Source organism: Scophthalmus maximus, chromosome 22, assembly GCF_022379125.1.
Source record: "Scophthalmus maximus strain ysfricsl-2021 chromosome 22, ASM2237912v1, whole genome shotgun sequence".
Lineage (NCBI taxonomy): Eukaryota > Metazoa > Chordata > Actinopteri > Pleuronectiformes > Scophthalmidae > Scophthalmus > Scophthalmus maximus.
This window is the reverse complement of record NC_061536.1, coordinates 12,504,480-12,527,376: the sequence shown is the minus strand read 5'-3', so window position 1 is coordinate 12,527,376 and position 22,897 is coordinate 12,504,480. Positions and strand designations below refer to the sequence as shown.

The 22,897-nt window shown below is 43.0% G+C and overlaps 4 protein-coding genes across 9 annotated transcripts; all 4 read left to right on the top strand.

Moving 5' to 3' along the window:
* The first annotated feature begins 10 nt into the window (after positions 1-10).
* On the top strand, positions 11-7,417 carry LOC118291839 (lysine-specific histone demethylase 1B). Its single transcript, XM_035620278.2, has 21 exons — positions 11-180; positions 504-646; positions 1,346-1,467; positions 1,559-1,648; positions 1,854-1,965; positions 2,049-2,162; positions 2,239-2,277; positions 2,563-2,755; positions 2,839-3,023; positions 3,145-3,315; positions 3,402-3,476; positions 3,593-3,727; positions 3,852-4,023; positions 4,183-4,310; positions 4,534-4,665; positions 4,787-4,861; positions 4,971-5,087; positions 5,187-5,312; positions 5,531-5,653; positions 5,808-5,960; positions 6,157-7,417. The coding sequence occupies exons 1-21, from the start codon at positions 165-167 to the stop codon at positions 6,238-6,240; spliced, it is 2,505 nt and encodes an 834-aa protein (XP_035476171.1). The 5' UTR covers positions 11-164; the 3' UTR covers positions 6,241-7,417.
* A 407-nt stretch (positions 7,418-7,824) lies between these two features.
* On the top strand, positions 7,825-12,994 carry LOC118292321 (nucleolar protein dao-5). 6 transcript variants are annotated; one of them, XM_035621192.2, is made up of 13 exons: positions 7,825-8,185; positions 8,798-8,927; positions 9,600-9,662; positions 9,745-9,876; positions 9,985-10,083; positions 10,686-10,829; positions 10,929-11,027; positions 11,124-11,264; positions 11,365-11,502; positions 11,585-11,746; positions 11,853-12,002; positions 12,302-12,448; positions 12,544-12,994. In XM_035621192.2, exons 2-13 carry the CDS (start codon positions 8,819-8,821, stop codon positions 12,618-12,620), a joined length of 1,461 nt encoding a protein of 486 aa, XP_035477085.2. In that variant the 5' UTR covers positions 7,825-8,185; positions 8,798-8,818; the 3' UTR covers positions 12,621-12,994. The 6 variants fall into 6 exon arrangements, with proteins under 6 accessions (XP_035477085.2, XP_035477083.2, XP_035477084.2 ...); XM_035621190.2 differs by having other exon boundaries at positions 12,541-12,994; XM_035621191.2 differs by having other exon boundaries at positions 8,795-8,927; positions 12,541-12,994.
* A 424-nt stretch (positions 12,995-13,418) lies between these two features.
* LOC124849805 (cilia- and flagella-associated protein 251-like) lies at positions 13,419-14,905 on the top strand (the record flags this gene model as incomplete). Its single annotated transcript, XM_047330409.1, has 3 exons — positions 13,419-13,437; positions 13,938-14,092; positions 14,207-14,905. Coding segments are annotated over exons 1-3 (873 nt in total), but the record flags the coding sequence as incomplete, so codon positions are not given.
* A 119-nt stretch (positions 14,906-15,024) lies between these two features.
* Positions 15,025-22,733, top strand: LOC118291740 (probable C-mannosyltransferase DPY19L4; the record flags this gene model as incomplete). The annotated part of the gene is made up of 19 exons (XM_047330150.1): positions 15,025-15,124; positions 15,328-15,498; positions 16,326-16,450; positions 16,537-16,627; positions 16,739-16,860; positions 17,325-17,470; positions 17,593-17,716; positions 17,835-17,969; positions 18,540-18,671; positions 18,835-18,936; positions 19,032-19,105; positions 19,282-19,440; positions 19,682-19,801; positions 19,910-20,030; positions 20,152-20,208; positions 20,307-20,389; positions 20,480-20,612; positions 20,733-20,891; positions 20,975-22,733. Coding segments are annotated over 19 exons (2,319 nt in total), but the record flags the coding sequence as incomplete, so codon positions are not given.
* Between the last annotated feature and the right edge of the window lie 164 nt (positions 22,734-22,897).

Below are 22,897 nucleotides of genomic sequence, written 5' to 3'. Positions count from 1 at the left end.
CTGCTAACAACAACAGTAGCGCGTCAACCACCACCACCCCCTTCTCTGTCACCCTACAACAATAAAAGGGATTCAACAATTACAAACATAAAAATAAAGCGCCTCAGAAACTCACATGAACGCGAATAAACCCCGCGGGTTGTGACGTGTCACCGCGCGCGGCCATGCTGTCGGACGCAGGTTAGTTGTTGTTTTTGTTTTTTTACATAACGCGCTGCTGTGAATGCTACATGCTAAACGTGACAGGTGGACACTGGTTGTTTGGTTTAAAGGGGTTCGATGACGCGCGTCGCCTCTTCTCCTCTCCTCTCCTCCCGTCCACGTCCTCAGTTCACATTAGTTAGTTGACCTGTAATTAATGGCGTCGATTGTGTCCACATCCTCCACATGTGGTCGGTTTGTTTTGGGAAAAACCGGGCCTCGTCGTTGGAGCGGAGCTGCAACTGTGTGGTAAAGTGCAGTTATACACATACGTATATATTTTTTTGGCGTTGTATGTGCAGATTACTGTGGGAGTGCCTCTGGGGCTCGGCGAGCCAAGAAGCGGAGCTCCGGGGAGGCACCGGGCGACAGCGCGACCCTGCGCACCTCCGGGCGGCAGAGCAACGTCCGGGTGAAGCGCGCCAACAACCCTCCACCTGGACAGGTGAGCAGAGCCGAGCACGCGCGTGCTAACCGTTTGTCTTTTCTTCAAACCTCCAATGGTTTATGGGTTTTATACTTGATACCAATTTATTATGGAACCTGACTCATACTGGACTTTAGAGTATGTGAGAGTTAAGAAATGTCAATATCCACTTTTATTATTATTTCATAAAAGGTGTGATTCCATATAAACTGTCAATACTTCATCTGTCTGTGGGGTTTCTATACGCAATCCTGTTAACATTGTGTGTGTTCTAGAGCTGCAGCAGGTAATCGATTTATCCATTAGTAATAGATTACTTCGTTAATCTCCAACTATGTTGATAATCGATTAATCGCTTCAAGTCATTTTTATTGGGGGGGGGTCAAAATTCTCTGATTTCAGCTTCTGAAATATGAATATTTTCTGGTTTCTTTGCTGCGCTGTGACAGTGAACTGAATATCTCTGGCGTGTCTATGACATTTTATAGTTGAAAAATAAACCTGTATGAAGGGGAAGCTCATTTGTGAATTCCCGCAGACGTACAGCATCTTTAAGCATGTCAGCCGACATCCTATACGCTGATACACACCCTGTATTTCTATATTGACACAACTGAAACTGTATTTACTGTTGTCTGGTCTTAATTTAAGTGTCTATATAAATAAAGATGAGCTGAGTTGAGCTTGGTATTCACGCCCTCGGCGCTCTCGTCTTAGAGCAAAAGAAAAGCCACCGACACGGAGGAGGAAGACGATCAGTCGGAGAAGAAGTACAGGAAGTGTGAGAAGGCTGGATGCTCGGCCACGTACCCTGTCTGCTTTGCGAGTGCCTCTGAAAGGTAAGTGGGTGTCTCAGTGTATCAGAAATAAGTGCTTAGCTGACCGACTGATCGATTGACAGATGATCGTTCTTCTGACTCTTCCTCTCAGGTGCGCTAAAAACGGATACACGTCTCGATGGTATCACCTGTCGTGTGGCGAACACTTCTGCAACGAGTGCTTCGATCACTACTACAGGAGGTAATGTCGACAGAGCCACTGGACACGTGACCTCAACACAATACTGTACCACATCTTTGGAAACATATTTATTTGCTGCTTCAAGAGTATACGGCAGATATTTTAGTGTTTAACAACTCCTAAGTTTAAGAGCATGCTTACTTTTTTTGTAATAGAGATAAATTACCATATATACACTGTTGTGATTTCTTTTTTCCCACGTCAGTCACAAAGATGGCTATGAGACGTTTGCGTCGTGGAAGAAGGTGTGGACTAGTAATGGGAAGAGTGAGCCCAGTCTTAAAGCTTTCATGGCCGATCAGCAACTGCCGTACTGGGTACGTGCCTGCAAACTTTTCCTGGTTCCTGCTAATTGTGGCCGTTCTAAGTTCTCCATACCTTAAATACATATTTCTTTCAGGTTCAATGCACCAAACCGGACTGTAGGAAGTGGCGTCAGCTGACCAAGGAGATCCAGCTCACCGCTTCCCTTGCAGCGACATATCGGTGTGGAATGAAGTTCAACAACATCAAGGTAAACCAGAAAAGGAAGTATGAGCAGCATTTTTATTTATTGAAAAAAAAAAATAATCTTGTTTGTTTGTCTACAGAGTGAGGGACCGGACCACTGCTCCCAACCAGAGGACTTGGTAAGCTGGTGAAGTCTGCTATGGTCTGTTTTGGGGTCACAACATTAAAGGGGCAGTAAGCGATTTTGGAGAAAGAAGAAGTTGGGGCTCAAACCTCGCAGCCTCGGAGAACGCACCAACCACAAGGCCAAAACCCCTGAGTCGTAGTGTGTGAGGCTGGCACATCTCTTAATGTGTCAGGGAGTTATGTTTACAAATTGCACACAAAGTGTTGTGAGGTGGGATCCTAAAATAATAATGCACTGATTTGCATCCTCTCTAACCCCAAGCTCTCATCTCTCACAGAGAGTAGCCGAGGTGAGCGACAGCTGGTGGCATTCCATGCTGATTCTGCCGCCGCTCTTCAAAGAAAGTCCCGCTGGCCCTTTCCTCGCCGCCTACTACCCCGATTGCGTGGGCATGAGTCCGTCGGGCTCCGCCAGCAACGTGTCTCTGACTGAGCTGAGGGCAGACCACTGCAGAGCCGTGCAGCCAAATAGTAAGTCTGTGAGGACGGGAGAAATGCAGACAAATCCAAAACCGCAGGAACGTTATTCAGTAATCATAATTTGTATTCCTCAGTTCCAGGTCTGTGTCCGTATTTCCAACCCTTCTACCAACCTAATGAGTGTGGCAAGGCTCTGTGTGTGCGGCCCGATATGATGGAGCTGGATGAGCTTTACGAGTTTCCAGAGTTTTCCCGCGATCCCACCATGTATTTAGCTCTGCGGAACCTCATTCTGGCTTCCTGGCACAAGAACTGCAAGGTACAACACCTGCCAACAGCGACCTTTTGAAGCGGGAACAACATTTCTTTCGTATTGTGTTTCTACCTTGAAAAGAATCACTGTGTGAACGGTGGTTTAAGTCTCCACTTTCTTTCTGAAGGAGATGCTGACCTCTCAGAAATGTGCCCAGCACATCATCGCCCGGGGGTTGGTGCGTGTGCGATGCGTGCAGGAGATGGACCGGGTGCTCAACTTCATGACCCGGAAGGGTCTGATCAACACAGGTGTGCTGGCGGTCAAACAGCCTCTCCTCCCAGAAAGACATCACTCCGTGAGTGTTCTCATCATCTTCACTGGGTCGTGACTTAACATCACATATCTATATATTGTGCTCCAACATTTTCTCTAATCTTACAGAAGAACGTCATCGTCATCGGTGCTGGAGCTTCAGGCCTCGCTGCTGCGCGGCAGCTGCAAAACTTTGGCACTCAGGTTACTCACGACTACTCACTAATACTTCACGTAGCTTAGGTCTTTCCCTGGCCATATATTTCATATATATTTTTCCTGGTTACAAAGTTACACTCTTCATTTCCATTGATTCACAGGTGGTGGTGCTTGAGGCGAGGGAGAGAATTGGAGGTCGAGTGTGGGATGATCCCTCTTTGGGCGTCACTGTAGGTCGAGGGGCTCAAATTGTCAACGGCTGTGTGAATAACCCTGTCGCCCTGATGTGTGAACAGGTAAGAATCTATGGCGCCACAATATTTGGCTATATATATTTTTTATTTCTAATATTTGTTGTAGATTGCCTTTTTAAGTGGGATCTAAAATGTATGCTCCTTTTCTTTCACTCTTCTATTGCAGATGGGCGTGAAGATGCACAAGCTGGGCGAGCGGTGTGACCTCTTTCAGGAGGGAGGACAGGTCACTGATCCGGCCATTGACAAGCGCATGGACTTCCACTTCAACGCCATCCTGGACGTGGTGTCCGAGTGGAGGAAAGACAAGTCGCAGAACCAGGACACGCCACTGGGAGGTGCTGAACCGCTAACACCAAACACATCATGAGTGTTTTACTATAATAGAAAAACTATGTCGGTGGAAATTAACTTAATTGTTATATGTAAGTCAGGAAATTAGGTCAGGGTGTAGAGAAATTTGTCATGTATTTGTGTTCATTTTATTATTCCCGCAGAAAAAGTCCAGGAGGTGAAGAAGAACTTTCTGCAGGAGTCTGGGATCCAGTTTAGTGAGTTGGAGGAGAAAGTGCTTCAGTTTCATCTCAGCAACCTGGAGTACGCCTGTGGAAGCACGTTAGACCAGGTCCGGAAAACTCTTCAACTTTAATATTTTGTCTGCCGAGTCAATCCTGTTGGTATAAACGGTATAAACACAGAAAGTCACCAGATTTATACATGTTTTGATGGACAGGAAGTTCAGGCAGGAAATTAGATTTGTGTTCCTCCGTGTTGTTTTTGAAATGTGAGGTTTTTTTTACTGGAAAATACATCAGTTTTGTTTCATTTGTTTGCTCGTCTGTGTGAAGGTATCGGCAAGATCCTGGGACCACAACGAGTTCTTTGCCCAATTCTCAGGAGACCACACTTTACTCACCAAGGGCTTCTCTGTTCTGCTACACAAATTGGCCGAAGGCCTCGACGTCCGCACAAAGTGTCCGGTTTGTTTCCCAAATTTAATTTTTATTAAATTCCACGCTTTTACTTTTCCTTTACCTACACTAATGAATATCACTGTGAAAAGATGTATGTACATTTTGTTAAAAAAAATTGTAATTTTAGGTTCAGGCCATTGATTACTCAGGTGACGTCGTCAGAGTTACCTCCTCCAACGGGTCCCAGTTGACGGCACAGAAGGTAAAAAAACCTGAGATTTTTTTATCCTAGATTTTAACCATTTAAAGAATGTTCAATCTTTTTTATTCTTATGTATTTAATTTTATTTTAACGTCCTTTCCTATTTTAGGTTCTCGTTACAGTCCCCTTGACTTTACTACAGAAGAACTTGATTCAGTTCAACCCTCCACTTCCTGAAAGGAAACTGAAAGCAATCCACAGTCTGGGAGCTGGTATCATAGAAAAGGTATAGAAAAAAACATTTTGCTAAATATATTCCTGCAAGTTTCCCTGCTGCTCTGTCGAAAGGTAAATATTAAAAAAACATCTGTATTTCGCTCTGCAGATTGCTCTCCAGTTCCCGTACAGATTCTGGGACAACAAAATCCAAGGGGCCGACTACTTTGGTCACATCCCACCAGGTCCGGACAAGAGAGGCATGTTCAGTGTTTTCTATGACATGGATCCACAGGTTGGTAAATCTCTCCCTTTCACTCACGAGACTGAGACACAAACAAAATTATTCCCTGCCGTAAGACTAGAAACATTATATTTATCATATTTATGTGTGATGATTATATTGAATAGGAGGAGATTTGCGTGCAAACAGCATCTTAGCAAGACACCGGCACATATAAAACACTTTTAAAGTTACACTTAGTAACTACTACTTACGCCATGTACTTTCAGGGGAAGCAGGCCGTCCTCATGTCAGTCATCTCTGGTGACGCCGTACCTGCTGTCCAGGACATGGACGACAAGGAGGTGGCCGACGAGTGCATGAAGGTTCTTCGCGAACTCTTCAAGGAACAGGTAATGTCGCATTATGCAGAGACCAGTCTCACGCTCACTGACACGTATGAGATGTTGCTGACACTTTAATTAAATTAGCTGATGAGTGCAACAATGCAGCTTGACAGAACTATATACATCTATATTCTTATTTTCCTCTTGTCATCCTTGATAGGACGTCCCAGAGCCACTGCATTTCTTCGTCACACATTGGAGCAAGGACGTGTGGTCCCAGATGTCTTACAGCTTTGTGAAGACGGGGGGCAGCGGAGAGGCCTACGACATCCTCGCCGAAGACGTACAGGGCAAAGTGTTCTTCGCTGGAGAGGTAACACAACTTTTCTCATTTTAAAGAAGTGTGATTGAATTTTCTGTTTGGATAAAGTGGAATTGTTCGGGTTTGACAACACTGTTGATGATGTACTGCTTGAGTTTCTCACAAAAAAGGTTACAATTTTTTTCCACTGTTCTAATGATGCCTGTCTGATGCCTCTTGTTTTTTTGTTGCTGCTCTTTGTCACCAGGCCACCAACAGACACTTCCCTCAGACTGTGACAGGAGCCTACCTCAGTGGGGTCCGAGAGGCCAGCAAGATGGCTGCCATGTAAAACTGTCGGTACCAGAGTGCTCAAAAAAAACAAAAAACACCAGCATGGACACACGGGTCACACTGAGACACAGACCGTTCATCAACTCAGTTACTCATGAAGTTCCACCACACTGTGATGTGTCTGATTTAAAAAGATGCTGTGAGTCACTGTCAGAAAGTGGAGCTTCTCCTGGACCTGGTTCCACATATTGAACACACTACAGTTTCAAAGTGAGTTTAATTTATATCACACACCAGCCGGTTTTAGTTTGCCGACAAGATGCAAAAAAACAAAACAAAAACATAATGGTGTTTGAAGGAAGAACGGTTTGTCCCTGTGTTGCTCCGGCCTCTTCCCCTGTGCTGGAAAACAGGATGATGTTGATCTTTGAGTTAGATGATGGATGTTCTTAGCACTTCTGTGATGAAATGGATGGGAATGTTTGGGGGGGGGGGTTTTGAGATTAGGCCGCATGAAACATTGGTTAACTCTCAGTTGTCTAATCATGAATACAAACAATAATATTCAATCTCTAGGGATCAAGTTTTAAGAGATGATATTTGAAAGTATCTTTTGAGAGTTCCATACCAATGTTTTATACAGCTTTGATGAATTTGCATTGTATTGCATGTGATGTTGGTACAGATGGTGTAGGGTAAGTTATGTACTATTAGCCCTTCTGCGATAGCACTTTTGATTTAGAGCAACTATTTGATTTAAAAAAAGAAAACACAAGTTGAATTGTTGTGGCTGAGAATGATCAGAAGACACCGGATCGTCCCCCTTACTCTCTCAGGGATGTGATCAGGATCAGGATTACACCACCACCATCACCTAGCAACTAATGACACAAGAAAATAATGTGATTGGACAATTTTTGAAGATCATGGTAAAAAAAAGAAAAAAAAAGAAGCTACACAACAAACCAAAGGAGAAACACAAAGAAAGTCTTCTTTATTCCTCCTTAGTTCTTGTGGTTTGGAAGCAACGTCCTCTCTTTTCTTTGATCAATGTTGACTAATTATTATGCTTTACATGTGGAGTCATATCTAAATGATCATGTCCTGTCTGTTTGACATCACAGTGCTCGAGTATTTATCTTATATATGTGTGTGTGTATGTGTGTGTGTGTGTGTGTGTAATAAACTGAGCTATCAACTGCCACTATATCAGCTGCTGATCGCTTTGACTTGTGGATGAACATGTGGATTATTTTCGGTTAATCAGATTAGAATTATCATATTTAAGGATAGGGAATTATGTCTCCCTAAAAGATGCAAACTATAATGGGCTTAACTTTCTGTGCCTAGGTACAGTTCTGTGATTTTTACTTGAGTATTTCAACTTTATATATCACACTTTAATGTTTCACAAGGAATTCATAATTATTCAGTGGTGGAATGTAATAATGTAAATTCCCTAAAGTACTGTACTTAAGTACAAATTATGCATACTTTTGTATATATTCATAGTTTATGAAATGTTTTAGCTGTTGTAAAAAACTGGGGGTTCGTTTATGTTTCTGTTTAAGATCAGTTGCTAGGTGGATTTCCCTCCTTCAATTTTGAACCAATGACGCTGCGAGGCGTCATCAACACTCGCCCGAGCGACTTCCTCCCAACCGAACGACACGGAAGTAAACAAACCAAACGTGAACTGGGACCGTATTAACTGCAGCAACTGGAGAAACTGGTTTTTCTTTTCTTTCTCTTTTAAACTTGTCGCAATGAGTCTCTGAGGCACCGTGACCGCATACGCAGGTTTGACAACAAACAGACAAGCCAGCGGGTAAAGCGCGAAGTTAGCTAACATTTACCCAGAAGAAGCTAACAACAGCAGGATCGTTTGGCGCCTTTTGGATGAAGAGCGTCGACAGCTTCAACTGATCGACAACAAAAAGAAAAGAAGAAAATGGATGTCAGCACGGACGACCTGCTGAGCTCCGCGGTCCACGACTCTCCAGGTAATGTTTGAATAAAAGATATATATATATTTTGGCTAAAGGAGGCGGACGTTCCTCCGCTGCTCTGCGTTGTAGCTAAGCTAAGTTAAATACATCAGTGATAATTGGGAGTTTGTCACTGATCGAAAACGAGTACATGTGAAAGGTGAATACGAGTTTTTAGCAGAGTTTAGGTGCAAAGTGGGTGATTGAATACAAACCACACCTGTAGTATCAGTTACAAACGGTGGAAAGTAGATTCGTGAATGCACATCAGATGGACGCATGTAGTGTGTTGATCCCAAACTGGCCAGTTCCGGTGTTACAGCTGCGCCTGCCACGATGATCACATTATCCACATGAATATGAACTCAATCAATTTTTAATTGACCTAGATAACAGCAATTGTGTCTTTGTGCGTGTTTGTTGACGTAAGAGTGAATGTCAACAACAGTCCAGCAAAGTCTCACTGCTTCTGTCCGCTCATCTGTTCTCGCCGTGTGATTAATAAATTACTGGTGTCTTCTATAAAATGTCAGCAAATATGGATTTCCTTGTATTATTTTTTTAAAGGCACCAAGTCTTTAAATTGCTTGTTTTGTCTCAACTTTGATGGAACACTTCTCTCAGCAGCAACGCAGCGACCAAGCTCACATGAGTCAGTATCAAATGACGATAATATTGTTTATCGCAATCATTTCTGAGACGATACATCGTGCAACGAATGTCGTCGTTATCGTGACAGGCCCCGTGACAGCAGCAGGTATCAGCCACACAACACACTTTACAAAATATACAAGAAATCCAAATGTGAAAATATAAAAGAATGAGGAATATAAATATAAAGAATCTACATGAATTAGTGCCAGTAAGTAAGAGCATGCTAACATTAATGTGCTCCACATGTATCTCAATTTTCAGTTTATTCCACTTTTATCTAATTTATTTTACTCATTAATCACGAGAGCAGCACTTTCCAGTGTTCGCTACAGGACGTGTGAGTGTTTGTGGAATGAGATATCACAGGTTTATACTCTCTCACCGTCATTAGAAAAGGGTCATAATTAGGGCTGCCACTAACAATCATTTTCAGTATCGATTAATCTGTTGATTATTGCAATTTGTTGTCTCGTCCTTGAAATGTCCTAAAATTGATCTTTTTCCAAACCCCCAAGATGATGTTTTGTTTTGTCCACACACCAAAGATATTTACTTTACTGTCACATTCACATTGAAGAAGCTAAAATCATAGAATTTTCATTTTCTTCATAAAAACTACTTGAACCGATTAATCGTTTATAAACATATTTGGCGTTTAACTTAGTAGTCGACTATTAATCGAATAATCGATAAACTGTAGCAGCTCTACATTTCACCAGCGCCAACTTGACATGTATTTATTAACATACTTCACATTGTATCTCTGACTGATCAGGAAACGGCAGCTCCAGCTCCGATGACTTTGTACCTCTTTCAAAACTCCTGTCAAGGCGACAAAGTGAGGAGAAACAGCTGAGCCAAACATAAGGAACACATTTTTTCAACTTGCATGTGAATGTTTATATGTTCTCCTGTTGTAGCCTCTGGGCACTCCTCCTCCTCCGACGACGACGAGCCGCTTGTCAAGAAGAAAACAAAGTCAGCGCCCGCCAAGAAACCAGGGAAAAAAGAAAACGCATCATCCAGATCTAATGGCACGAAGAAGAATGCAGGTGATCACATCTCACTTACTTACTTATTTAACTGTATTGCGGCTATTATCAGTTTGTGTGTTTGAAGTGAAGAGCTTCATTTTTTTTTGTGCTACTCACCGTTTTCAGATTTAAACACAGGCGGCAGCTCAGACGATGAGCCTCTGGTTAACATCGCTAAAGCTGCGAAGAAGCCTCCGAAAAGATCCATTGATACAAAGAAAAAAGGTGAGATCGTTTTCTCTACGTGCAACTGCATCAACATACGAAGAACAAGAAGTACTCTAAATACATCCCCGGCCTCCAGCAAACATTAAGAATGAGTCTTTCTTGAAAAGTTAATGTTACGTTTTTATTTCATTAACTTAAAAAAAAATTATGTTGACCTTTAAAAGTTTGGGAAAACCTGCAAAGTTGTTACTTGACAGCTTGCAAACACCTTTTTGTAGCAGCTAAGGGTCTTTTATGTTCTTGATTTATTTTCAGCCGTCTTCCTACACACAAAAATTTTCTATGTTCAGGTCAGGGGGTCTGTGAGAGGCCGCTTCGAAAAGCTTCAGCTTGTGTTTAATGAAGTAGTTGATGATTGATTATGTGGTCTGCTTTGGATCAGGCCAGCCTCTTATCTGTTTCACTTTTTTCTCTGACTACAGGACATTTACTTTGATATTTTTTTCAATTGGCTTTGTTTTCAGATTCAGGGGCTTGTTGAGTGAAACCACAAAGTTATCACCTCTTGAATTCTCCATCGCTAACAATTCCTTATGACAAGTAATCAACTTGACATTTTGTGGCCTTTTGAAAGTTAGGTTTGTATGTTTCTGTTGTAGCGTCTGATCACTCGTCCGACGACGAGCCGCTGATAAAGATGAAAACCTCCCTGAAATCTGCTAAGAAACCGGAGAAAAAAGAAAACTCTTCTTCCAGATCTAATTGCCCCAATAACAACAAGAACAAGAACAACAACAGCACAGGTGGTTACATCCCCACGTCACCACTAATTCAATTTTTCAGATTTGTAGTTTTTACATTTCTTTTTGCTCTATGTAACTGTTTTGAATGTTTGAACACAGACGACAGCTCCGACGATGAGCCTCTGATAAAGATCGCCAAAGTGTCAAAGAAGCAGTTCTCAGCGCCTCCAAAAAAACGTGTCAATACAAGGAAGAAAGGTGAGGTAGTTTTCTCTACGTGAAACTGCAGCGTCAATAGAAAACTGTTGTTCTCTGTAACGGACACTTGACACTTGATTTCACGTCATTACACAGATTCACCAGCTGACGATGACAGCGTGGACGACGAGCCTCTGAGTGAAATGGCGAAGAAACTTCGATCAAAACGTCAGACCAAATCTGTCAGAAAAGCGAGCCCACTTGTGAAATCCAAAAGGAATGCGGCGAGGATCGCGGGTGGGTGTTACAATGTGGAAGTCTGAAGATGTCTAAAATGCTTTATTCAAATTTTTTTTTCAGAGCATCTGAATTAAAAAGAAGTTTTATTTTGTCCCAGTGAAATATGCAGAGTCGTCCAGCGACAGCTCCGACGATGAACCACTGGCAACGATTAAGACAAAGGCTTCTGACGAGCGAAGGACTTCAGCGAACAACAAGAAGACAAAAACGAAACTTGCTGACAAATCACTGAAAGGTACGCAGCACTTTTATTAGACTGACCAGAATACATTTTTTTTTCTTTTTTTTTTTAATAAAAAAAACCTCTTCATCTTCAGACTGCAGCTCTGATGATGATGATGATGATGATGTTGATGATGATGATGATGATGATGACGATGAGCCCTTGGTGAACCTCGTTGCCAATAAAAAGAAGCCAGTGAAGAAAAACACAAAGAAGACAACCGAAGCACAAGGCGATGCGTCGAATAAGAGACGAGGTACAGTAGTAGTATTTATGACTAGACAAAAAAAAGGATGCTTTGCTAGTCATACATTGTATGTAAACATTATTAAATCATTTCTGCTGTGACTGTCGTTTGGCAGGACTGACGGACGAAAGCACAGACGACGAGCCCTTGATTCGCCTCGTGAAAAAGAACCACAAAGACAAACAAACCAAAACAAAGGCTTCGACTCTGAAAAAGAAGAACACAGCTCCCGAAAAGCCGAGGAAGAGGCTTGCGTCAGGCGAAGGTGACAAGAATTGACACACATTTACCTCTGTGCTTTTGGACAAACAAACTATGATACAACAACAACATCAGGGAGCGTCCCATTCTTGAGACAAACAAAGTTGTGTACATATTAACTTATGTGATTTTTTTTTTAATGTATTTCTACATCCACAACGTCACTCCACAAATTGAAATACTCTTGATGCGAGTTTAAGGTGTCCCGGAAAAACAGTTTCTTAGAAAAACTATTTTTTTGTTTGTGTTGTGTTCTGAAGAATTTGCATTACATCTTTGTTTAATTCATATGTTTTCTTCCAGGTTTGTCAAGTAACAGTTCTGACGACGAACTCTCAACCGAAGCAGCCAAACACCCACAGTTGACCAAAATCCTGAGAATAATCCTGGAGAGGTGTGACGGTGAAGACGACGCCGGGCCAACGGGGAGCCTTAACAAATCCACAACAGGTACAGCGATCACATGATGTAAGTGATTATTGATGCTGCAATAAAATCAGAAAAAACATTTTTTAAAGCAACATTATTTTCATTCTCCAAAGCAGAAAAAGTGGTGGCTGAAGAGCCCACGAAGAAAGAATCAGAGGCTTCAGAGAAATCATCATCAGAAGAAGAAGAATAAGCATAAATATCACCTAAAAAAAACCCATCAACCATAAATGTTCTACAGTATGAAGTTACTGTATGTTTTTTATATATAAATATGATTATATACATGTTAAATTAAGTGTTTTTACTCCAGATTTTTGGGGGTTTGGGACCAGCATTTGCCGGTTTCCTGAAAGATTAAATGCACAGTGTTTTAATGTTGTTTTACTATTCGTGCCTGTTGTTTTCACATTAGCTGTTTCCTCTGATTTTAATTTTTCTAAGAAAATTATTTGACACTCGTTTGATGTAAGGTACATTTCTGCTTTCACACTTAAGTGCACACTCGGCATGCGGCAGTGAAAAAAAAAAATCTGTTGTAGTTAATTAAAACCGTTTATCAGATGAGTCAAGTCTCTGTTTCAGTTTTCTTGCCAGCACACAGACAAAAAATATTTTTCCTCATCTGTTCATGTCAACTTAGTTCCTGTAGCATTGTGCGGTCAATCATCTCATTACATTATTTGTCTCGCAGGGATTTACAATGTTGCAACAGCAACAGTCCACTTCTGCCTTTTTTTTGGTTTTATAAAAATACATTTTCTCTTAAAAAAAAAATTGAAATTCTACTTTGGATCCAAAACTGAAACTTTCACAGGTTTTTTTTTAAAGTTTATCTTAAATCACAAGTATTCGTAATGAAGTTTGGTCGTCGCTTCTTTTCAGCGACATGGAACCTTAAGGAAGAAATGCTGATTTTTCAATGAAAATATTCATATAAAATAAAAAGACTCAGTAAAATCCAAGAAAAACAAATATGTCCTATGTGTACATGATAGTGCTTCAATTCGGTATGGGTTTGGGGACATTCAGTTACATGACATGGAAGCTATTGTAAAAAAGGCAGTTATCATCTTCCCATAAATTTATATGTTCATATTATGTCGTAATAATTTTTTTTTTAAATGTTATTTAAACGGAAATTTGTTGATGGTCCCTAAGTGTTCGAGGGCGGGAGCTCGGAGGTGAGCTACCCGCTCCCTGGCGCCTCTACACCGGGTGTAACTGGGAGGAAGCGCCGCTGGATGCGGAGCGGAACTAGAGTAATTTCACCGCGGTGCCACAGACAACTTCTTCCGGTCACAGCCGTCACAGCCCAGCTGCAACATCCAGTTCCCTCCCTCCTCCTGCAGCACACTCTACACACCAATGTTGATTATTTAGCGTCGTGTGAGAGAAAGTGCATCCCGGAGAAAAGAAGCTTCCGCCCGGCCCGTCATCGCCTCGCCTGCCCCGTCGGAGTGTTGGATGTGGGTTTAGTTAGACAGCTGCTTGTTAGCTTGTTAGCTAGCATGCTGCTGCCTCCGGGCTACTGCACATCACACAGCTGCTCTAAGGATTAGTTCAATCTCGTCATGGCTGAGTTCAAATGTCGCAAAGCGGAGACTGGAGGAGGAGGAGGAGCTGGAGGAGGAGGAGGAGGAGGAGAGGGGCGAGGAGCTGGAGGTGAAGGAGGAGGAGAGGGGCGAGGAGCTGGAGGAGGAGGAGGAGGAGGAGAGGGGCGAGGAGCTGGAGGAGGAGGAGGAGAGGGGCGAGGAGCTGGAGGTGAAGGAGGAGGAGGAGGAGGAGAGGGGCGAGGAGCTGGAGGTGAAGGAGGAGGAGAGGGGCGAGGAGCTGGAGGAGGAGGAGGAGGAGGAGAGGGGCGAGGAGCTGGAGGAGGAGGAGGAGAGGGGCGAGGAGCTGGAGGTGAAGGAGGAGGAGGAGGAGGAGAGGGGCGAGGAGCTGGAGGAGGAGGAGGAGGAGAGGGGCGAGGAGCTGGAGGTGAAGGAGGAGGAGGAGAGGGGCGAGGAGCTGGAGGTGAAGGAGGAGGAGGAGAGGGGCGAGGAGCTGGAGGAGGAGGAGGAGAGGGGCGAGGAGCTGGAGGAGGAGGAGGAGGAGGAGAGGGGCGAGGAGCTGGAGGAGGAGGAGGAGAGGGGCGAGGAGCTGGAGGTGAAGGAGGAGGAGGAGAGGGGCGAGGAGCTGGAGGTGAAGGAGGAGGAGGAGAGGGGCGAGGAGCTGGAGGAGGAGGAGGAGGAGGAGAGGGGCGAGGAGCTGGAGGTGAAGGTGAAGGAGGAGGAGGAGAGGGGCGAGGAGCTGGAGGAGGAGGAGGAGGAGGAGAGGGGCGAGGAGCTGGAGGAGGAGGAGGAGGAGAGGGGCGAGGAGCTGGAGGTGAAGGAGGAGGAGGAGAGGGGCGAGGAGCTGGAGGAGGAGGAGGAGGAGGAGAGGGGCGAGGAGCTGGAGGAGGAGGAGGAGGAGGAGAGGGGCGAGGAGCTGGAGGAGGAGGAGGAGGAGGAGGAGGAGGAGGAGAGGGGCGAGGAGCTGGAGGTGAAGGAGGAGGAGGAGAGGGGCGAGGAGCTGGAGGTGAAGGAGGAGGAGGAGAGGGGCGAGGAGCTGGAGGTGAAGGAGGAGGAGGAGGAGAGGGGCGAGGAGAGGGGCCAGGAGCTGGAGGAGGAGGAGGAGCTGGAGGAGGAGGAGGAGAGCCAGAGCTTGAGACTGAAGGTAAGTTTAAGCTAACTTAGCTTGTTGCTAACACCGGTTAGCTTCGTGTGTACACACATCCAGTGTGAGAGAGAGAGAGTGTGTGTGTGAGAGAGAGTGAGTGAGTGTGTGAGAGAGAGTGAGTGAGTGTGAGAGAGAGAGAGAGAGTTTGTGTGTGTGTGTGTGTGTGTGTGTGTGTGTCCTGATACTGTCACACAGCCCAGGTTGTCTGTCAGCAGATGCGAGTGTGTCCAGCGGTGCAGCAGGTGATGATGATGATGACCCGCAGCAGAAAGGTGATGGTGAAGATGATGATGATGATGATGGTGGTCGCCGAAAACAGGAGGACGGTGAACCAGGAGCATCTGTGAGAAGACCCAAGAGTTCTGCTACTTGTAAGTTTTTATTTTTCAACATTGTCAGTCAGTACATCTTTTATCACCACCACCACCACCAAATGTCACCTTCATAAAGCAATATCGATGTCAGTCAACTATAACTCCTGCTACTAAAGATATGGGGATATTTCTGTTGAGTCAAAAATAATCATTTTTAAGACACTTAAGATGCGTAGATTTCCTGAATTCAACACAGACATGCAAGTATCCCTGCAGGGAAGATACAGTTGTTTTACTCTATATTGGTTTCCATACTGTACATTAGAGCTTCAATAGTTAATCGATTAGTAATCGACTACTAAATGCATCGTCAACTATTTTTGAAATATTTTCAAGTAGTTTTTATGAAAAAAGTCAAAATTCCAGCTTCATAAATGTGTATATTTTCTGGTTTCTTTGCTCCTCTGTGACAGTAACATTTTTCACCATTTTATGACATTTTATTGACTAATAGATTATTGAAATAATCATTATGAAATAATGGTTAGGTGCAGCCCTACTGTACATTATGATGCACAAGTATTGTCTAAATTACAAAATTTAGGGTTTGTGAAGAAGTTGTAAATGCAGCTATAAATGTCAGCATTGGCCAACCAATATATCAATTGGGCTCTAGTTAAAACCTTTATTTGTCGGAGTCAGTTTCACGAAATCAAAAATTGCTGCTATTTATTAACAATTTTTGTAAAATAATAAAACAAAGAGGTTTTTTTTCTCTTCTTGAAAAACAGTCAACGTGTGTCTGAAGACACTTCATCATTACAACTTCCTATCAAAATGTTGCTGTGGTATGTGATGCTCTCTGTTGTGTTTCTGCCCCTCAGCGGCGTTTCTGCAGCGCGTGGTCAAAGTGTTCTTCGGGTGTGTGGCGGCAGTCGGCTGCGGCGTGCTCTACGCCGTGTATCTGTCCACGTACCACGACAGGACCTTCTGGTTTTCAACGAGACAGGTCGGTTGACTCACTTTGAGTTCGTTAACGAGGATTGCTTCCGTTACAATTTTGCCATATCTCATCAAATTTAAAATGTGTCTCAGGAGCTGGAGCGTGAAATCACCTTCCAAGCAGGAAGTGGCCTCTATTATTACTACTTTAAGCACATGCTGGCAGCCCCGTCCTTTGAAAGAGGTACTTTATGCTTTCTCATCGAGGGAAAGAGAATTATCACAAACTAATCATCGCTCTCTTCTCTTCTAATCAACTCTGTTCTTGTATTTTTCATTTCTTTTTGTTCTCCAGGCTTTTATGAGCTGATCATAGATAACAGGACGGTTTCAGGTCAAACCATCAACGCAGTGGAGCGTCTGTCTCTGTATCCAGAGCTCATCACAAGCTTCGTGTACAGAGTCACAGGGAGCCAGGTCAGTCATTTTTATTGTTTGATCAACTTGCTGAATTAAGTGACATATTATGCTCATTTTCTACACTTTACAATTTCAAAAGTCCGTGTGCTCGCACCACATCAAAGCAGATGTGTATTTCTGTATATGGAGTGAAACTGGAATTCTCTGGACAATGATTTAAAATGTTGCTCAAATATTTAGATTGATAATTAAGTTCTAATTCGATGATCTGATTGCTATTGATTAGTATAATTTGTATACAAGTATAACTGATTTAGTTTTGATTTGAAAAAAAAGAAAAGGGATTTATGTTATTCATATGAAAGGGGAAGGGGATATAAGATTTATCTTCTTCCTGCTCCTTTTTTTGTTCATTGTTTGTTTTGTAAAATTGTTTTAGTTTACACTGAAATGAATGAAATAAATTATTATGAAATCATTTTAATGTGGGTTTATCAATGCTAATGTCCGTGCGACGTCAGGATTTCGTGGAGCCGATCTACTTCTACGTCGGGGCGGTGTTCGGCCTCCAGGCGGTCTGCGTCACTGCTCTGTTTGTGTGCAGCTGGGTGATGAGCGGCACCTGGGTGGCTGGCATGTTGGCTGTGGCCTGGTACGTGATCAACAGGTAAGAGTCGCGCTGTTCCTCATACTCGAGTACGAGGTTTCTCGTCTTCACCCCCTTTTGCCTGCAGCTTCCCTGTGACTTGTCCACTGTACAACTCTCTCTCTCGCTGGTGTTTCCCACAGACCAGACACAACCAGGGTGGACCATGCCATCCCCCTGCGGGACAACTGGGCACTGCCTTACTTCTCCTGCCAGGTGGCAGCTTTGACCGGATTCCTGAGTAACAACATCTGCTCTGCCACCGAGGTAAGCCCCTCATAATTATACTTATAATACTTCTTTTTTATTTTTTAAATAATACAACCAGAACTCTGCATCTTCACACAGAAACACACGCACACTGATAAACTGTATCTCCCTGTAGATGTTCTGCTATCTCACCATGAGTGCCACCACCTTCACCTTCCTCCTGGTCTGGGAACACAGCCACTACGTGCTCTTCGTCCAAGGCCTCTGTCTCCTCCTGCTGGACTCGTTTGACCTGGTGCCATCGCGAAAGGTAACTCAGTCCTGAAATTTTTTATCAAGTCATTCAGTTTAGAGATCAATAAGTAAAATCTGTTTCTTTTCATTTATCATTCATTTATAAGTTATATTGTGCCTTGTTGGTCTGGAATGTCTGCTGGAATATAAAAAAAGAGTTCAGTGTTATATGAATATTTATAAATTGTAGAAAATCAAGACAAAAAAGGAAAAAGCACATTTAGGCTTTTTAATTGATGCAATGGTGAAAATAAATGAAAAACCAAAAAAAAGTAATAAATTCAAACGTCTCCAGTTTTTCATTATTTTCGGTTGCAGCCAACAAATTAAATTTTGGTGCATCCCTACATTTTACGCTGTAGTTTTGATGAAAATTAAACAATCTTGAGTAATGACTATGAGGTTCTGCTGGGGTGGTATTGGTTAGCGTAATTCTAAAAATGTTAAAGTATATCTTGGACCACAGGACAAGCGAGTGAATGACGTTTTTGTTTTTTAGCGTTTTTGTTTTCTATCTTTTGTTTGTTTCTCTTATCTCGCTGTCTTTCTTTTTCTCCATCATCCCCTTTGTCTCTGACGCCCACAGATGGCCGACATCCACAAAGTGTACCTCAGCTCCTTGTTCCTCGCCTACTTGTTCCAGTTTCAGAACCCGGCGCTGCTCAGCTCGCCGCTGCTCAGCCTCCTGATTGGCTCAGTGCTCGCGAGGTACTTCCAGGTAGAGTTAGCTGCTCCTCCCCCTCTCGCGCCAAGAGTCCACACACAACAAAAAAATTACAGGCATTTGTTGTGTGACTCTTCTTCGGTTACGCACCTTTCATATTTCAGTTCGTATATGTATCTAATTAAGAAATTCATGTTTCCTGCGTTTTCTATATCAGCAAAAGATGAAGATGGGTCCTCTCGTGGCCAGAGTGATGAAGCTCTTCCTACATTTCCACCTGGTCTTTACCACAGGGATCACCTTCAGTTATTTGGTCAAGGTGAAGTCACAAGAAGAAGAAGAAGAAGAAGTTAAGATGAATTCAATGGGAGCCTTCGAGGGTTTGGATTGTAACCAATGTTTTTCCATTTACAGAAACTTTTACCTGCAAGTGAAGGCGACTTCATACTGAAGTTCCTTGAAGTAAAATTTGGGCTCAACACAACGACGTGAGTCACAACATTGTCATTCAAAGTTACAGGCTGAACTTTGGACTTAAAATGATCAGTGGCATTGTCTTTTATCATTTGTGGTTTTGAACAGTATCCATTTTATTCAATACCCTGTTTTTAATCTAATAATGTAATCTAATAGCCACATATTTTTTTTTATTCCATTATGTCAGTGACTTTGTCACCAACCTCCTCCTGTGCCAAGAGAGTCTGCAGAGACCGAGTCAGGACCTATTTCTGCGGCTGACGCAGGCCTCGGTCCTTCCCTTCTACTTCCTGGTGCTCACCGTCTGCCTGCTGTCCACCCTGCAGACCATTTACAGAAGACTCAGGTCAGATGATGTCACAGTTACTATTTGGTGTAAATAATACTTGACGAACAACGTTCACTAAAGTTTCATCATGGCTGTGCCTTTGACTGTAGCCTTGTTGTCATTGTAATGGGGAAATAGCAAACATGTGCTTCTGGCTCCATAAGACTAATATGAAACGTTCCCTCTTAAACACATGAACAAGCAGGAAAGAACGTTCCCCAACAGTGATAACGCTGAAGTACTTTTCATCCCTTTTCAGTGGTCAGCCAATGAAAACCAACCTGCGACTGGAAGACGGACGAATAGGAGAGCAGCCTGAAGTCGTCTATCACGTTTTCCACACATTGCTTTTTGGAGGCCTGACTCTGCTCTTTGATGGGTAATAAAGTCCGTTGGCGTAAAAGTGAAAGAATTCAGATTTCAAACATGTTTTGATCTTTTTAGAAGTGGCACGTCTAGTAGTTCACTGTGCTCTGTCTTCACGCAGGATGAAGTATCTGTGGACGCCGTACGTCTGCATGTTCACAGCGTTCGGCGTGTGTTCTCCTGACCTGTGGATGACTGTGTTCAAGTGGCTCAGACTGAAGTCCATTCACCCTCTGGTGCTGGTGAGCGGCCTCTGACACTCTGAGAACAAACTCTGTGCTCTTTTTATCCTCGAAATATTACTGTCGTACTTTCTTCAGCTGTTAATTGTTCTTTTTTCCCCCTTTCTTTTTAAATCTGCAGTCTCTGGTCCTGAGCACAGCAATTCCCACCATCATTGGTTTCAGTTTATGGAGAGAGGTGAGATTTTCAGGTCTTTTTTTTATCTTTTAACAGTGAGACACCGAACAAGTCGTACATTTCATCTCCTGTCCGTCCCTCCCCTCTCTGCGTCGCAGTATTGCCCTCGTGTCTTGGCGGAGTTGTCCGATCTGCAGGAGTACTACAACCCAGACACCGTGGAGCTGATGAACTGGATCAGGTGAGGCATCACATTTGCTCAGATGTTCTCTTAAAGATGTGCAAAGATCTGTCGGGTTTTAAGCTGTTTGCGTCAAATGTCTTGTTACAGGTCGCAGGCTCCCTTGGCAGCGGTGTTCGCAGGAAGCCCTCAGCTCTTGGGAACGGTGAAGCTGTGTTCAGGCTCAGCTGTGACCAGTCTGCCGCTTTATTCCGACATCAACCTGCTGAGGAGGAGTGAAGACGTGAGTGACCGAAACGCAGCCAAGAAACTCGTGGCGACTGTGAAGAGAATGAGATTAATTTCAAAAAGACAGATCCCTCCTTCTTCTTTCCTTTTGACTAACATCTATTTCTTTTTGTAGACTTATCAGGTGTACGCAATGAGATCGGCAGAGGACATCTACAAGATCCTGACGTCTCAGAAGACGAACTATGTGATCATCGAGGAGTCAATTTGTACCGAGCTCAGTATTAATAAGGGCTGTCGCATTAAAGACCTGCTCGACATCGCCAATGGACACGTGAGTTCATTTGGCAATGTATGATCATGAGATGAGTTCAACGTCTTTGTCTTTAATCTTCTGTGTCCTCTTGTTCCGTTCAGGTCGTCTACGACAAAGGGGAGATATACTCCTTCTCCAAGCACGGGAGATTCTGCCACGAAATAAAGATGAACTACTCGCCGTACACAAACTACTTCACCAGAGTTTTCTGGAATCGCTCGTACCACGTGTACAAAGTGAACTCTGTCATCTCCTTTCAGTACTGACGGCAGCTGCTGAGACTCTCCTGAGCTGGAACTCCGCCCCTCCGACGGTGGTTTCACAATCACGTCCCACAGTCTAACACGGAGGACTTGAGCAGCTGTGCGCTCAGAACAAAACGTCTAATCACTGTTCGCAAATTCGGCCTGTGGACGGTGAAGGTGCACATTTGAACCAACGGGGGATCAGCTGTTGTTTGTTTTAAAGTCGACATTAATGGACTCTGTTGAAGTTTGAATCTGCCATTATTAAAGGGGCAGTAAGTGATTTTTGGAGAAAAGATTGTTTGTTGTAGACAGACGCGTTAACCACGAGGCCAAATCCCCAGAGTCGTAGAGTACATTGGATTAAAATCGCTTACTGCCCCTTTAATCACTGTTCCGTGGTCTTACAATTTCCCCATTACATACTGTTACTGATACTGCGATCGATTTGAACGAAGGTGGAAGTTTGTGTGTGTTGTTCACCTTGTATAGAGTCTGACAGCAGCTGTGGTTACTGAGATTTTTTTTTATCTAAGTGTGATGATGATGATGATTTATTATCTTGTTACAATAACTTTTTTATTTTTGAATCTTGTCTCAAATTTCTCAGATGATCATGTTCTGTCCAATCACTCATGAAGTTCATCTTGTTGCCTAAAAAAAAAAGGGTTGCAGCAAAATGGATCGACAGTACGCAAACTAATATTATTTACAACCACCTTTTTGTCATCGTGCAATAGCTGGATCTCAAATTATGTCGAACAGGTGAAGAACTAATTAAGATGTAAGTAAAATAACCGTCAATCTCCGCTGCTTTACGTCACTCTGCCTTTTGTTTCCTCTCAAAAAAAAAACAATACTCATGCTGGACATGTGTATATTCTGTGTCATTAACAGACGACTGCTTCTCATATCCTCAGTTTGGATAGGGAAGTTGTCTCCTTGTACGCTGGTTGTGGTTCGATGTGAGAGCAGATCTCCGCTGTCAGAGATTTCAGAGCTCATTATTCCTGGCATCTACTTTTCAGCCGGTGAATATATTTGAAATTAACGACCTCCATTAAAAGATGCAGAAAAGACCTGTAATATCAGCTCCATGCTAGTTACAACATTAATATCACATGGTGCCTGTTTGCGATGGGAGAGTTTTTATTTTCAAATATTGATTATTGTACTATAACCGGGACATTGGAAACATTATCTGGTTGTGAAGCTGCTCTACATGTTGATGCCTTATGTTCAGAGGCATGTTCCACTCTTAACACTGTTCCCACCTTCTTTGCTTTTAATTGATTGCTCTTTCAGCTTCGTCTGAGGCCGATCAGATCGTTTCCAACCCCCTGGTTGGTTGTTACTTGAAGTTTTCTGTTGAAGTTCCGCCTGTTGCTGTCATGCTAGTCTCACCAGTAACTGTCCCTTTTTCAGAAAGGCCATGTAGTGAATATTAGGTTTTATTGAATTGCTGATGGAAATTGTGTACGAGTTGATAAATACAAAATGTACCTGTCGAAAGCGTGGGCATTTTGTCTCCTGTTTGCATAAAAAAGGAGCCAACTGGAAAAAATCAATTGCAAAATGGAAATAATGGAAAATAAAAGAAAAGGATAACTTTGAATATTGCTGTTGCTGTTACCTTTATAATTTCAAATTGTATGGATATAAAACAAGTGAAAATGCAAATCTTAAACAAGTAACATTTCAAATTTTGTTTTTGACATGAGTTACAAAACATCAACATATTGTTAATGTATGCCTCATAGTATATTAAACTGACAGCCT